We start from the raw sequence: 14,389 nt of genomic DNA, 5'->3' as shown, positions 1-14,389 counted from the left end.
TTCAAATCCTCATTGATTTATGTAAATCTTATCAAATATTTTCCAAAATGACGATACTACCATGTCTACACAGCAATATGTACAAGCGATAAAATCAGTAACTTTACACGACGGTGTGCTGTGATTTATCCTCCATTACTTTGGTCCTTTAAGTTTTGAAGGTAAGATTGCTCATCACAAATATAAAGAATTTGACCGTAAAATTATTTTGACACAAGTCGGGGAACTGTGTTTCAAGTAATTTCATAAATGGAATGGGTATAAATTTTCCTTTTCATGAGCGTTCTTGCAGTCTACTAAGTGGTAGACTATAACATATGTAAAGTGGCTTTTTCTTTCTGGTCCGAAGCCGTTGGGCCTGGATCCGGCACAGAGAAGCCAAGGTATTAGAGTGGTGGAACCTATGCTCGCGATATTTTGTACATATATAATCTTTTTAAGAAGCAAGAAAAAATTATTATTTCGACTTGCCTATGCAAAAACATAAAGTTGTCCTTCTATCGAAACATATTGTTGATGTGTGTCATCACTTGACCAGCATGCCCACTCATTTTTAAAGTTAAGGGTACATGTACCCCCTGCTTTTGCAAAATAGGGGTACACTTCAAAATCTGGGGGTACACTACATGGTAGATCTGAAATTTTTCTATTTAACTACTGAAATTTGTATATACATGCTTTTTTTTCATGCAGAACTCTCGTGGGTGGGGTATAACAGATGAGATTTTAGAAAATTTAAAATGTTTTTTCCAAAGTTAAGATAGGAAATTTTGAATCATAGGACCCCTCCCAATATTATACTAAATATAAATAAGTTTTCAGCACGGTTCATGTATTCCCGATTTCGTGGACGGAACATGATTTGTCCGAAATAACGTACAGTCAACTGAAGACTGATAAAAATCGCCAATCAATAATAAATGCCCAAACTATTACAGATATGCAATGTGTATCAAAATTGCAGTTAAATATCCAAAAATAAAATACTGTTAACCTTTTGTTGAGTTTATAAAAGCTAAAATGCCTTTTTGCATTTTGTATCCATACTTTTTTTGCACACGACCCATGTGACGTCTGACTAAAACACTTACGAAACCCCTCTATGCGGCTGACAATTACGCCGAGAATTCGGTGATGGAAACGAAATTATCACGTCCCTGGACCGGATCTGCGTTTAAGACTGTACCAAACAATTGGCAAGTGCATGATGAAATAAACAGCGATTTGCCAGCTGATTCAGGAGTTCCGAATCTCTGCGTGCATGTACCCCCAACAAGTGATTTTTATGCGTGCATTTGATATTTTGTGCGTGATTCACGTACTGCAGTGCGTGAATGGGCATGCTGCTTGACATGGTCGTCTTGTGAGCTATCGACACGGCATATGTGAAAAGGTGAAAATTCGCCCTGAAGGGAACCTATGCTGGCGGTATGTTATATCGATTAAACTAAGGGCGAAAAAAAAAATTCAGCAGGCTAAAAAGGAACAAACAAGCATATGCGAATATAATATTTAGAACATTACTCATTTATTATGTGAAAAACAAAAGAAATGAGGATAAAATTTAGTATGTGCCTCTATGTGTATATTTCCCTTACAGAAATGGAGTCACTATTAGAACAAAGCTTAAAAACGTATGATAATGTTATTTAAAAACAGAATGTTCAAGTATTTAAAGATTCAAACAACAAAGTGATTAACTCACTAATGTTTTCTACACTTCTTTTGTGTGTAGGAAATTAACTCCTCCCTACATCTCAGAAAGAACCATTTGGACTTTGTCAAAATACTAAGATCAACGTCGATCTTTTCATGGTTCGAAAGGCACTCGTAGTGTAGCCAGGCGTCACATTCATCACATCTTGCTCTTAAATGTATCTTATATCTGAACGTAATGCATGATTTCTAAAAAACTAACTTTAGTTGAGTGATTTTGACATATTTGTGTGAGATTTGTGCGACGGATACAGATTGCGTAAAATGTATCGGTTGCTGTATACGTCACGTGAGCGGCACGCGTGGCTATCGCTACGTTTGTTGTAAATGCATTTCACCACTGGTCGGTGTTGAACATAGAATGATGAAATATTTTTATCAGTGCTTCTGCAGAGAGCGTAATTATCGAAATACCGCGAGCATAGGAATACCGCGAGCATAGGTTCCACCACTCTAGAACCAACTGAACTCGGCAATGTCATCTTTCAGGTCGAACAATTTTGAAACATTTACATCATACTTATACGGGAAGGTATTGTATGCAGTTAATTTACCACATCTGCGTTTAGTATAGACCACTGCATGTCCAGAGAAGTGTTACAACTGTCCACATTTGCAGCACTCGTCAAAGAGTATAAATTATGGCTTTTTTCTACCTCACTGAGGTATACTGATTTCCCCAGCTAGGCTACAACTAAATTTTGTATAAATAAGAGTGTCAAGATTTACAGAACACAGCAAGATTTTGGCTTAGGTTACGGATATTGTATGACAAATTTATTCAGTCAGTACCTTTCGTACAACAACCAACCGGAAAAGGAAGTCTAGAGGAAGTTTTGACTGGTATCTATTTTCATGTCTAAACTCTAGAATCCGAGCCCGGCAAATTCTAGTTGAGAAAGACAAATGTTGAAAGATGAAAAATACTATATTTTAGATATCGTATTCCTTTGGCATAAGGAAATCAAAACTACGTTAAGATGCATTTTAATGTCCGACAGAATATGTTTCAAATGTCTAGATTATCCTAAATTACATTGGGATGTTATGAATACCATCTTTATTTAATTAACCTAGTCAAAACGAGCTTTGAATAGGTCGGCTGTACATGTTATCTTTCACATAGTTTTATCATTGTTGACACCTGCCTGAGGATACAGTGTTATTAGATGTTCTAAAGCAGACCTGCATATTAAAGGCTTTTTCTTTTTGCTATAATATTCGCCTTTGTACTTCGCATAAGGTGTATTATACGGAGGATACGGAGATACCCGATGTTTCACGATTGTACTTTCATATTACTTTTCGTGGAAGATTTTACTCAAAGCAATATGATTTTTATCAAATAGTACTCAAACAGTGGAGTTTTTTAGAAAATCTTTGAGTTGCAAAAGTATTTAGGATTTAGCGTGCAAAATACAAAATGTTAGGGGGCGTGAGGGGCGTTCCACTTATCATTACCTCTCATTAACAGACTCAATCTGAAGTGGCCTCCGTGGCCGAGTGGTTAAGGTCACTGATTTCAAATCACCTGCCCCTCATCGATGTGGGTTCGAGCCTCACTCGGGGCGTGGGGAAGCCATGTTCGAGACAAGTTTGAGTAGGTTCATCTCAATCTAGCTGGGTTTCAGTAAAGAGTGGAATTCCCCAGGGCAGTGTCTTAGGACCGAATTTGTTTTTAGGTTATATAAACGATTTACCTGAGGTAGTAAACAACGTGGTGAAATTATTCGCCGATGACACAAAAATTTACAGATCGACATCCAGTTCTGATGATATTTTAAGTCTACAAAGATAGTTTACACTGGTCGGACAAGTGGTTGCTACGTTTTAACGCTGAAAAATGTAAATGTATGCACTTTGGAAAAGAAAATCCGGGACACCAATATATTATGTGTGAAACTAACATTGAATCTATTCACATGGAAAAAGATCTGGAGGTCGTGTTTGACGATAAACTTAGAATTTAATAGACATATAGCTATGAAAGTTAAAAAAGCAAATCAAGCAGTTGATATGATTCGTAACACATTTACCTAAATGGATATAAACATCTTTCTTCTGCTTTATAAAAGTTTTGTTACACCACATTCAGAATACGCTAGTGTGAACTGGTCGCCAACTTATAAAAAGGACATTATCTCTGTGGAAAATGTACAGCGTAGGGCTACCAAAATGATCACGGGGCTGAAAAACATGACCTACGAACAAAGACTTAAAATTCTAGACCTTCCGACACTTGCTTACAGAAGAGATCGCGCTGATACGTTACAAATATTCAAAATCATGAGAGGGCTACGAGAATGCTACAGTTGAAAACATTAACAGTGCTTCAAATTCAAATCGGGATCATATCTACAAACGTAGGAAAAATCATACCAGTTCTCGGTTTGGACAAAATACGTTTTCTAACAGAATAGTTAACCACTGGAACTCATTGCCAGCTGAGACGGTGAAAGCTAAGGAAGTTAATTCATTTAAAATTTCGCCGAACCTGGTTTAGAAGCAAAGAGACAATAAATTTGGTACCTTTCAGTAGATTGATACATCCATCAAGTGTATGGCACATGTATAACAACTTTTATTACAAGTTTATGGGCGCACCTAATCTCTCTGTAGTGCACTAGCAGAAAACATGAAACGTAACATTCAAAACTTCACTTGTAAATTTATATAAAAAAAACCAAATGTGTATTCAATGCCGTTGCAGGAGACAGAGCATCAAGTTAAACACATTTAAAGCTCTATTTTAAATATTATTAAGTCTATAAGTTACAAGACATAACTAGACCACGTTGAACAATCCCCTAATAGCTAACGATAGCATAGTATACTTCCTTCATATTTCAACATTACATAGAAAAGAATGAAACTCGAAGTATCTTACTAAGTAAGATCAGGGCTTTCCGTCTTATCTATTTACTTTGTTCCACGTGCTATTACAAAAATGTAGGAGGCGATAGTGGTATGTTACAGAGGATGTGTTACAATTAAATGATGAATTTTTAAGATCATTAATCAGCCATAACTGAAAGGCTAGTTTCGGTTTGAAGATAAACAGTGAAATCCGCTACTTTCGATTTTAATTATCGGTAGTGTAGGTACGTGGTTGGTTTATTGTGTTTATACATTAATTTCTAGTGCAAACAATATTGTGTCTAGATTTTAAATGTAGATAAACTATAATCTCTTTGTACATTGAACTTTAAAGGCCTGGAGAAACAGACTGATATCAAAACAGCTCAGTCCCCTGGGACTTTAAGAATTGCCTGTTATGGAGTTATTCAAACATTCGTCAGAAAAGCGTAGCGTCCAACTGCAAAAGGAATAAACATCAAATATGCGGTGTCTTAAAATAGTCGGATCATAGCTTCTTTCCTTTTTTAAAAAGAAAACCTAAACATTTCATTACCTCTCATGAACAGACTCAATCACACCGAACCTGCTATCATTTTTGTTTGATACGTTCTATGCTTGAAAATGCTCTTCTCATAAATTATATATTTTGTTTGTGTGTTGGCTTGATTTGGGTTTAACGCCGTTTTTCAACAGTATTTCAGTTATGTAACGGTAGACAGTTAACCTAACCAGTGTTCCTGGAATCTGTACCAGTACAAACCTGTTCTTGGTAAGTAACTGCCAACTTCCCAACATGTATGAACCAGTGCTGGAGGACGAATGATATCAGACACAATGTTTTTTATCAAATCGTCACAGAGAATATACGCCCTGCCCGGGGATCGAACTCGCGACCCCGCGATCCGTAGATCTGCGCTCTCCCTATTGAGCTAAGTGAGCGGGCTACCATAGATCTTATTGACTAAATATTATAAACTAACTGTGTTCACAATAAAATATCAAAAATAACAACGTAACAACTAGATATTTGTCAAAAACTTTCAGTTTTTTTTTGTGAAAGTACACATTTATACTGGGCTTAGACATACATGTTATTGGTGTGTACTATTTTAAACCTAGCACACTCTACTGTGTATGCACATAGACATGTTAAATTTCTGGTTACTTTGATATTATGAAGGCATTGTTCATATCTAAATATGAATTTGGGTCTAATATCACTCAAAGATTTTATGAGATTACCAGAGAATTAAAGTAGTTGGGTTTCACAAGAACGTTTGTCTCGGAATACATGCTGAAAATCAGAAAGGATGTTATAATTGATAAAGTGAGAAGAGAAACTAGATGAAACAATATACTCAAGAAGCTTGCATAGAATACAAGTCAGAGAAATGTGCCTATAACTTACCGGGTCGCTGGTGCCACCCTTCTTAAACAGTAGTGCCACATTTGCTTTGGTCCAATTCAATGGAAGAGAACAAGTAGATAGGGAATTTTGGAAAATAATACAGCTTTTCAGAGCTTGTAATATTTGTATATGTCTTAAAATAAATCTAATCTCATCTCATATCACCTTATCTCATCTCATCCTCATCCTCATCCTCATTCTAACCCTCACCTCACCCCACCTCATCTCATCTCATCTCATCTAAGAAACTCAGAGGAACCACAACTAGACAGCTAAATTAAAAGGAAACTTAGGTTAATTCTCTGCCTGCTAGGATTTCTTAAATCATTTAAAGAAGTAAAAGGATATTCAAAATCGGCTTAAAAATGAGAAATTTATGAGCATTTAAATATTTTATTAAAACGGCGGCCATTTTGTTTCCATGGCAACAAAAATAAAATGGAGGATTTATTAAATTTCTAGATACATATTTGAACTTTGTTTTCTTATTCCTGTAAAATAATTTCTCTACTTTTTCCAGCTATAATAAAAATGTTATGTTTTACACATCTTACACTCAAGAGACATGAAATTAATCTATTGGCTAAATAAAGAATTCCGCAGTGTGTAAATGACGTCATATACACACAAATGGCTGCCTCCATGATCAGCCGTTTTCTTAAATTTCAAACTGCCATATCTGTTTCAATAGTGGTCTGATTTTGAAATTACTTTTCAGTGTTATGAAAGGCTTGAGAATGGCTTTCATATAAAACAAACTTTTAGTCAGACATTCCTTGACCTTTAAAGTTATTCCCACAAAGTTATCCATCACACGTGCTATTGTTACAAATGACACAATATGTGAAGTACAGAATTGCTCATGTAGAAATATATAAAAGAAAACCTTATGTACCACATACACTGCATATAAGCCGGAATTTAGCAGGAAACTAGAATGTGTCTGTAGGACACAGGGTGTGCCCACACTGGTACATTTGTCACAAATAAGGGGAAATAATTCAAATGTTTGCAGTCTTAATGGGGTATAGCCTAGACAAACATTTTATGAAAAGAATTAATTATTCTAGGCCATATACTTTTTGAGCTATGAGCATCACAAACAAAAAATCCACTATTTTGGCTATTTCAAGGGCCATAACTCTGTAATAAGCGCTAAGATTCTCAAGAAGAATGCCAAGTGTGCAATGTAACATTATGATAAAGACTCTAGCAAGGTTTCATGGATTTACATCAAATACTTTTTCAGATAGGCACATAATTAGGTGAAAATGTTCATTTTTTGACTATTTAAGGGGTCATAACTTTAAAAATAGGGAAAGGAGCCAGCCAAAAAATATGAGGTGTGCAAGTTTATATCATGATAAAGACTCATGCAAGCTTTCATCCATTTATATCATATACTTTTTGAGCTAGGTGCATCACAGGGTGAAAATGTGCATTTTTTACTATTTCAGGGGCCGTAACTCTGAAAATAGGGGGGCGGAGAAAAAATATGTTTACGGAGTGAAAGTAATTTCTATAGGACAGATTACACCAAACCGGAAGTGACTACTCAGTGAAGTAGTCCAAAATGTAGTTCCATGCTATGGACGAAATCTGGTATAATGAGTGACTTGAGGAGGTGACAGTTAAATTTTTGGCTTATGTTTATTGCTTATTGTATTGAGAATAGATCTAGACTATTTTCATTGTAAATTGTATGTATGTATGTATGTATACTGCTTGACGCCCCTTTCGGGTATAACTAGCAGGTGCGCGTCTGTGCCAGAATAAAGTTAAAAGAATGACAGTAAGATGTCAAAAGGAAGATAGTGCAAGATAAAACTGTATTAACAAGAGTAAAATCAGGATAAAACAGGGTGTAGTCACTTAATAGTAGTGGGATGCGTTAACAGCATGTCTGAAATGTTCAGGATCAGGCTGATTAACGATCAGGGGTGGCAGCTGATTCCATAGGGTAACGGTGTATGGAAAGAAAGAGAACTTAAAAACATTAATGTTTGTATGGATCTGCCTAAGGGAGTGTTCGTGCATATGACGTGTTCGTCTCAATGGCTGTACTAGATACGGAGGGACTGGAATAGCTACGTAACCATGAACGATTTTGTAAAACATGAAAAGTCTAGCAATTGTCCGTCTGTCCTCGAGTGTCTGCCAACTGAGATCATTTAACATGTTAGTTACACTATCATAATATGAATATTGACCCTTTACCCACCTGGCAGCTCTTCTTTGCACCATTTCTATTTTATGTATGTTTCTTTGTGTGTGTGGTGACCATACCGTAGAGGCATATACTCTAGTTGTGGCCTAACTAGAGTCTTGTAGGAGGTTTCTTTAATATTTTGGTTTTTGACCGGGAGGTTTCTGCGTAGAAAACCCAGTGATTTGTTTGCATTGTTTGTGATTCTATCTACATGTGTGTTCCAGGAGAGATCATTTGCTATATCTACCCCTAGATACTTTGCACTGGAGACCACTTCCAGGATTTGACCGTGTAAAATGTAGTTATGTGTAAATTTCTTTCTGTTTTTTGTTATGTTCATGACCTGACATTTGCTGGGATTGAACTCCATCTCCCAGACGTGCTCCCAAGTTTCTAGTTTCTGGAGGTCCTGCTGTAGTGTGACGCAGTCTTGTTCTTTAGAGATTGTGAGGTAAACTGCCGTGTCATCTGCAAATAACCTGACTTGTGATTGTAAGGACTGAGGTAGATCATTTATGTATAATAGGAATAAGAGAGGGCCAAGGACTGAGCCTTGAGGGACACCTGATGTGACAGGTACTTCATCGGATTTCATTCCGTCCACGAGTACTGACTGCGTTCTGCCAATCAGGAAGGACCTTATCCATGTGATAACCTGTTTGTTAACGCCGCACTCTTGTAGTTTATAAAGTAACTTTAGGTGACTGACCTTGTCAAATGCTTTACTGAAATCAAGTAAAATGAGATCTGTTTGTTTACCTCGACTTAAATTTTGTGCTAGGTCATCAATTAGTTGTATTAATTGTGTTTCACATGACCTTTTTTCTCTGAATCCATGTTGCAGATCATACAAGATGTCATTCTTGTTAAAGTGGATTGAGAGATTTGATGCTATGATGTGTTCCAGTGATTTACATAGAATGCATGTTAGTGAGATAGGTCTGTAGTTGGCAGGGTCACTTTTCAGTCCTTTCTTGTACAGTGGAGTCACGTTCGCCGTCGTCCAGTCCTTCGGTAAAGTTCCAGTGTCAAGGGATTTTTGGAAAAGGAGTTGTATCAGTGGCGCTAATTCAGGATGCAGTTTATTTAAGACAAGTGGTTTGATATTATCAGGACCTGCAGCCTTGTGGGGGTTTAAATTACACAGGAGCTTTTTGACGCCATTTACAGTTATCGTTATATCAGTCATATTTGGGTATTTACTCTCTGAGGTTTGAGGGAATGAAAAGGGAGACACTTTAGATTTCACTTTAAATTTCCTAGAATAAGTTTTATTCTTTGCGAAAAATGTCTACCTACGCGTAATTGCTAAACGGTTGTTTTCATGGGGGCATTTTTAGAGGGTGATGTTTCTCAGAACAGATTATTTTTCTTATATACAACGTAACATGTCAATATTTTTCTAATTTTGATAAGAAGACATGTTATACTAAATGACCATATATGGTTTTCATATCATTGAAATGCTCTAAAGTGCTGAAAATGAGGTCTGAATGTTTTGTTACTAAAATGAAATAAATAAAGAATTGAATTGGTAGAATGTAACCTATACCGGGAACTGGATTTTAGCCAAATTTATTGGTACCAGACTAAAAAATCAGAGTTCACGGGACGCTCTGGAAAAGCGTCTGCAGCCTCTGGGTGAGATTAAATTTATTTATTAGCAATTTCAACCCTATGTAAATAATTTTAGGTATAATTGATAAAGATCTATGTTCTTTGTTCGAAGAATACAACTTTTAACCGTTTGACAGATAGCTAGGTCACACTTCATAACAGGTGACAGGGCTCAATTTTAACATTTTTGACCACTTTGACATTTTTTTCTACTTGCTAAATCTGAAAATCTACTTGCAAATTTAGACTTTCAGTTAAATATGTTACAATATCCTTAAAAATCTTGTTACACATTAATATTGTTTGCAGGGTTTTCCTTGACACACAATTTTGTGCATTTTAGCACAACTGATTTTAAAAATGACCCTCAAAATAATTCTGAACGCATCTTTGATGGCGCAGCTTAACTACCGGCCGAAATTACGGCGATGCAAATTTTTGTACACAATATTATAAGTAAGTACAGATTCGCGCCTAGGTACAAAGTAGTAAGGTAGACTATGTTCTAGATTTAATTATCGGATAGACCTCTACGTCTCTTTATACGGTAAAACAATCAACATAAATGGCTCACCAACAAAAGATGAAGTGTTTTCTGTCTTCTGCACGCGAAGAAAACCTGTCACTGCCTCGTCCTCAAACGAAACTGATACAGAATCTGCAAACATTAACAAAAACCATAGCAATTTCGACTATTATTTGTTATTTAATTGAAAAATCAGATAGGTTTTTAGTCCCCTACTTGACTTTCAGAACCTCACACAAAAGTATAAATAATATAAAATTGGCCGCTGTCTATTTGTATTACAATATGTATTACAATGGTTTTAACAACAAGTTGCACATTTCATCTGCGTAACATCACATGTTGGGGCACTAGACAACTTTTGGGGACAGGTACCCGTACCCTTAGGAAGAGGAATTTTTCTACGTTTTAAGACGAAAAGGGGAACTTTAAGCCATGTATATGTAACTACTTTTCACACTTACATTGATACGGTTTTCAATCATTCCTAAATGATGTAACTATATTGCAACAGTAATCTTCCTTAGAGGCACTATAATATTACAAGAAAGAGAGTTCATATCTAATTGTGTCAAACAACCTATCATCAGGGGAATTTTCTTCTGAGAAAGGTGAAAAAAACATATTATTTTAGGAGGGGAATGGTGCTCATTTTCAACCCCAAAAATGGCCAAACAAGTGCCCTGCATGTAACATAATGACGTCAGCGCATTAGGCGTGACATTGTTTGATTCCAGCCCCAGCGAATAAAGGTAATTTCATTCCATTTCCTTTCAAAAGTGTATCTGTAAAATACTTTGATAATCATTTTATCAATTAAATGGAAGCCAGTCTCGAAGGATTTTTGTCCAATAAATATAATAAAGCTTATTGATCAATTGAATGGTGCTTGATCTTTACTGTGAAGCAGTGTCAGTGCCTGTAGTGACGTCACAAACAACAACAACAAAACGGTAACAACAACAACAGAATGGTGTTTGAGTAGAAAATATTCTCAGGTCTATTGGTATATAGGTTTTACTTTGACATATATACACATAGACTGAAAACCCTTCTGGTTCCCCATATTAACATGACTGTAGGTGTATCATTACAAACCATCTGCAATACATGTCTTATATCTAAATTTCTGTTTACAAGATCTGAAATTGTGCTCTCCCAGTTGTGAAATCTGATGACGAAAAAAGCTAAATTTGTCAATTTACAAAAATTGCAAAAAAATCCCTGCAAATGATAGCACCAACTGCACACGGTTTCTTATTCTGATAACACTGTAAAATATGAAAATAAACTCAAATAATTATTATAATGTGCCAACCATACCATTTTTTCACTGTTCCAATTTTCCTGAGGCCACTGCTAGAATGACAGCTTCACTTTAAGCTGGCTCAATGAAGGCATGTATTCACATCTGCAAGTCATTACATCATAATTTCAAGAACAAGGCTTCTCAACTAATTTTCACTTAAATAACTGAAACTCAGTTCTTGCTGCAGAAACTTCTAGAAATTATTATTATCTTAAAGTACAAATATGCGATTCAGTCCATAAATTGCCTCTTATTTGTAAATTCGATCCTGGGCAATTCAATACTAACAGCTGAAAACTGTTTACTGCCTCCCAAGAATCAGATCCAACAATTCACAGGTAGAAAAAAAACAACAAGAATCCCATTACAAGGACAATACAGACACAACACTTCTAGCTACACATAATTTATGTTCTGTTTACACTTCTGGTTACAAGTATTTTGGATAGCAGCACATTACTTTAAAGTTTATAAAGCTTTCTTGTATGGGAATTAATTAATATAACACTTCACAAAGATCGCGATTCAGTACACTTAGTAAAACTTACTTTTATATCTTTTCAGAAAACCTGTGAAAGGACAAATCTCTCTGTATGTTTAGCTAGAAGTCTAGCACCATGTCGGAACAAACAATTACCATTCTACATTTCAACGATGTTTACAACATTGAGCCACAGAAAATTGAACCGTCAGGCGGTGCTGCAAGAATGGCACATTACGTCAAAACACTCAAGGATGAAAATCCCCTTGTCTTGTTTAGTGGAGATGCCTTGAATCCCTCTTTGAGTAAGTTAATTTTAACTTTTAATTTTTATGCTCCTGTTCTCCGGGTATATTATTTAGCTCATTGTTGGTCAGTCAGTAGACAAATTGTTTTCTGGTTAATAACTAGAGAATGCTTTGGCTAACAGTGGTCAAGCTTCTTAGGATGATCTCCTTTGGTCAGCAGATAATTCTTACTGTTTTAGGGGTCAGCATGTCAAAGCTCAGGGGCAAAATCACCTTCAGACTGATATAGCTCCCTCAGTAAATAACAAATGCTTCGGCCCCTTCAAATCCGGCTCTCAATAAGTTAATTTTGATTCTTTTATGCCACTGTTCTTCAAGAGAGTGAATATTGTTTTGCGCATTGTTGGTCAGTCAGTAGACCAATTGTTTTCTGAATGTTTGGGCTTACAGTGGTCAGACTTCGTAGGGTGATTGCCTGTTCTCAGTAGATAACCCTATTGACCTCGAGACAAATTCTGCTTAATGACTAATAAACACATTTCATAAGATGATTGTCTATGGTCAGTAGTTGACTCCTATTATCTTATAGGTCAAGGTCAAATTTACTTCAAGAATGATCCTGCATATTGAGAAATGAATGCTTTTTTAACTTCATAAAGTTATTTCCTAAGGTCGAAAGAAGACTCCTTATAGTTATACTTTCTGGATCTGTAGGATAAGGGTCAAGGTCATAATAACTTTGAAATTGAAATTGGTTTCTGATCAGTATTCAGAATGCTATTGGTTTTACGTCTTCAGATTTCACAGGATGATGGCCTGTTCCTAATATTTTTGGGGCCAGTACAATGTACCTCAAGGGTCAAGGTCGTGGTGACCTTGAGATTGAAAACAGTTTCTTGAGAATCCTGGGGCCAGTATATTTAGTAAAAAGGGTTAAAAGTCAAGGTCACAGCATACAGTTTATGTACCTAGTTCACCCCAACAGGCCATCATAGGAGGCATAAATATGTTTTACTAACATCTGTTGCTCATTATTATCTTATACTACTCGCTAGCAGTGACGATGTGTGAACCTACAAACTGGAGCAACCAAGAAATAATGGTTACATTTTGCAAAAGGGTGGCATTTATGTATTTATCTTTTCATTCCATTAGTAAATGTATAAACTATAAATCTGACTTTACCTTAATAAATTTTAACAATTTAAAGACTATCATAGTGCTGGTGTTCACATATGACCTAAAGAAAGTTAAACTATGAGTAGTGGGGTGGGTATTAAGGGGAGGGCATTAATTAGGGAATATACTGTGTACAAAATTAATAAGAAGGTTTTAATTACTCCATATAGTTAAAATATTGCATGAAAACAATCATTTTTAAGCCATATTGAAGTAATATACATTTTAAAATGTATACCACAGTAATTAAAACAAATGTAAAATTGCTGTATCATCTAACGACAACTCATACATGCGGTGTTGATTTTTCAATATATATATATCTAACAGTAGTTTCAATTTTCCTCAGTTATATTTGCCTAGTAAAGTTTAAAGCACAGAGAAAACACTTATAAATAAGAAGTCCATTTTGTCTTAAATATGTGTTGTCAAATATCCTTTGTATAACTTCTTTTTCAGTGAGCATATTTTTGAAGGGAAACCAGATGATTCCAATTCTCAATGCCATACCTGTTCATTGTGCAGTTTATGGGAACCATGACTTTGGTAAGATTTTATTTTGCAGTCTATGGGTGCAGTAATTTTGGTAAGATTATTTGTGTTGTTTTTGGGAACCATGATTTTGGTAAGATTTACTGTGTTCTTTATGGGAACCATGACTTTGGTAAGATTTACTGTGTTCTTTATGGGAACCATGACTTTTGTAAGATTTACTGTGTTCTTTATGGGAACCATGACTTTGGTAAGATTTACTGTGTTCTTTATGGTAACTATGACTTTGGTTAGAATCACTGTGATGTTTATGGGAACATGACTTTGGTTAGATTCACTGTGTTG

General features: G+C 35.7%; 1 protein-coding gene across 1 annotated transcript in view; it reads left to right on the top strand.

Moving 5' to 3' along the window:
- The first annotated feature begins 10,632 nt into the window (after positions 1–10,632).
- Positions 10,633–14,389, top strand: part of LOC123550497 (snake venom 5'-nucleotidase-like) — a 33,259-nt gene continuing 29,502 nt past the window's right edge. Inside the window, exons 1-3 of the mRNA XM_053545884.1 lie at positions 10,633–10,778; positions 12,209–12,430; positions 14,012–14,098. Of these exons, the coding sequence (XP_053401859.1) occupies positions 12,262–12,430; positions 14,012–14,098 (256 nt within the window). The 5' untranslated portion in view covers positions 10,633–10,778; positions 12,209–12,261. The remainder of the gene's footprint in view (positions 10,779–12,208; positions 12,431–14,011; positions 14,099–14,389) is intronic.

Source organism: Mercenaria mercenaria, chromosome 6 (genome assembly GCF_021730395.1).
Source record: "Mercenaria mercenaria strain notata chromosome 6, MADL_Memer_1, whole genome shotgun sequence".
Taxonomy (NCBI): Eukaryota; Metazoa; Mollusca; class Bivalvia; order Venerida; family Veneridae; genus Mercenaria; species Mercenaria mercenaria.
This window is presented reverse-complemented; position numbering and strand designations above follow the sequence as displayed.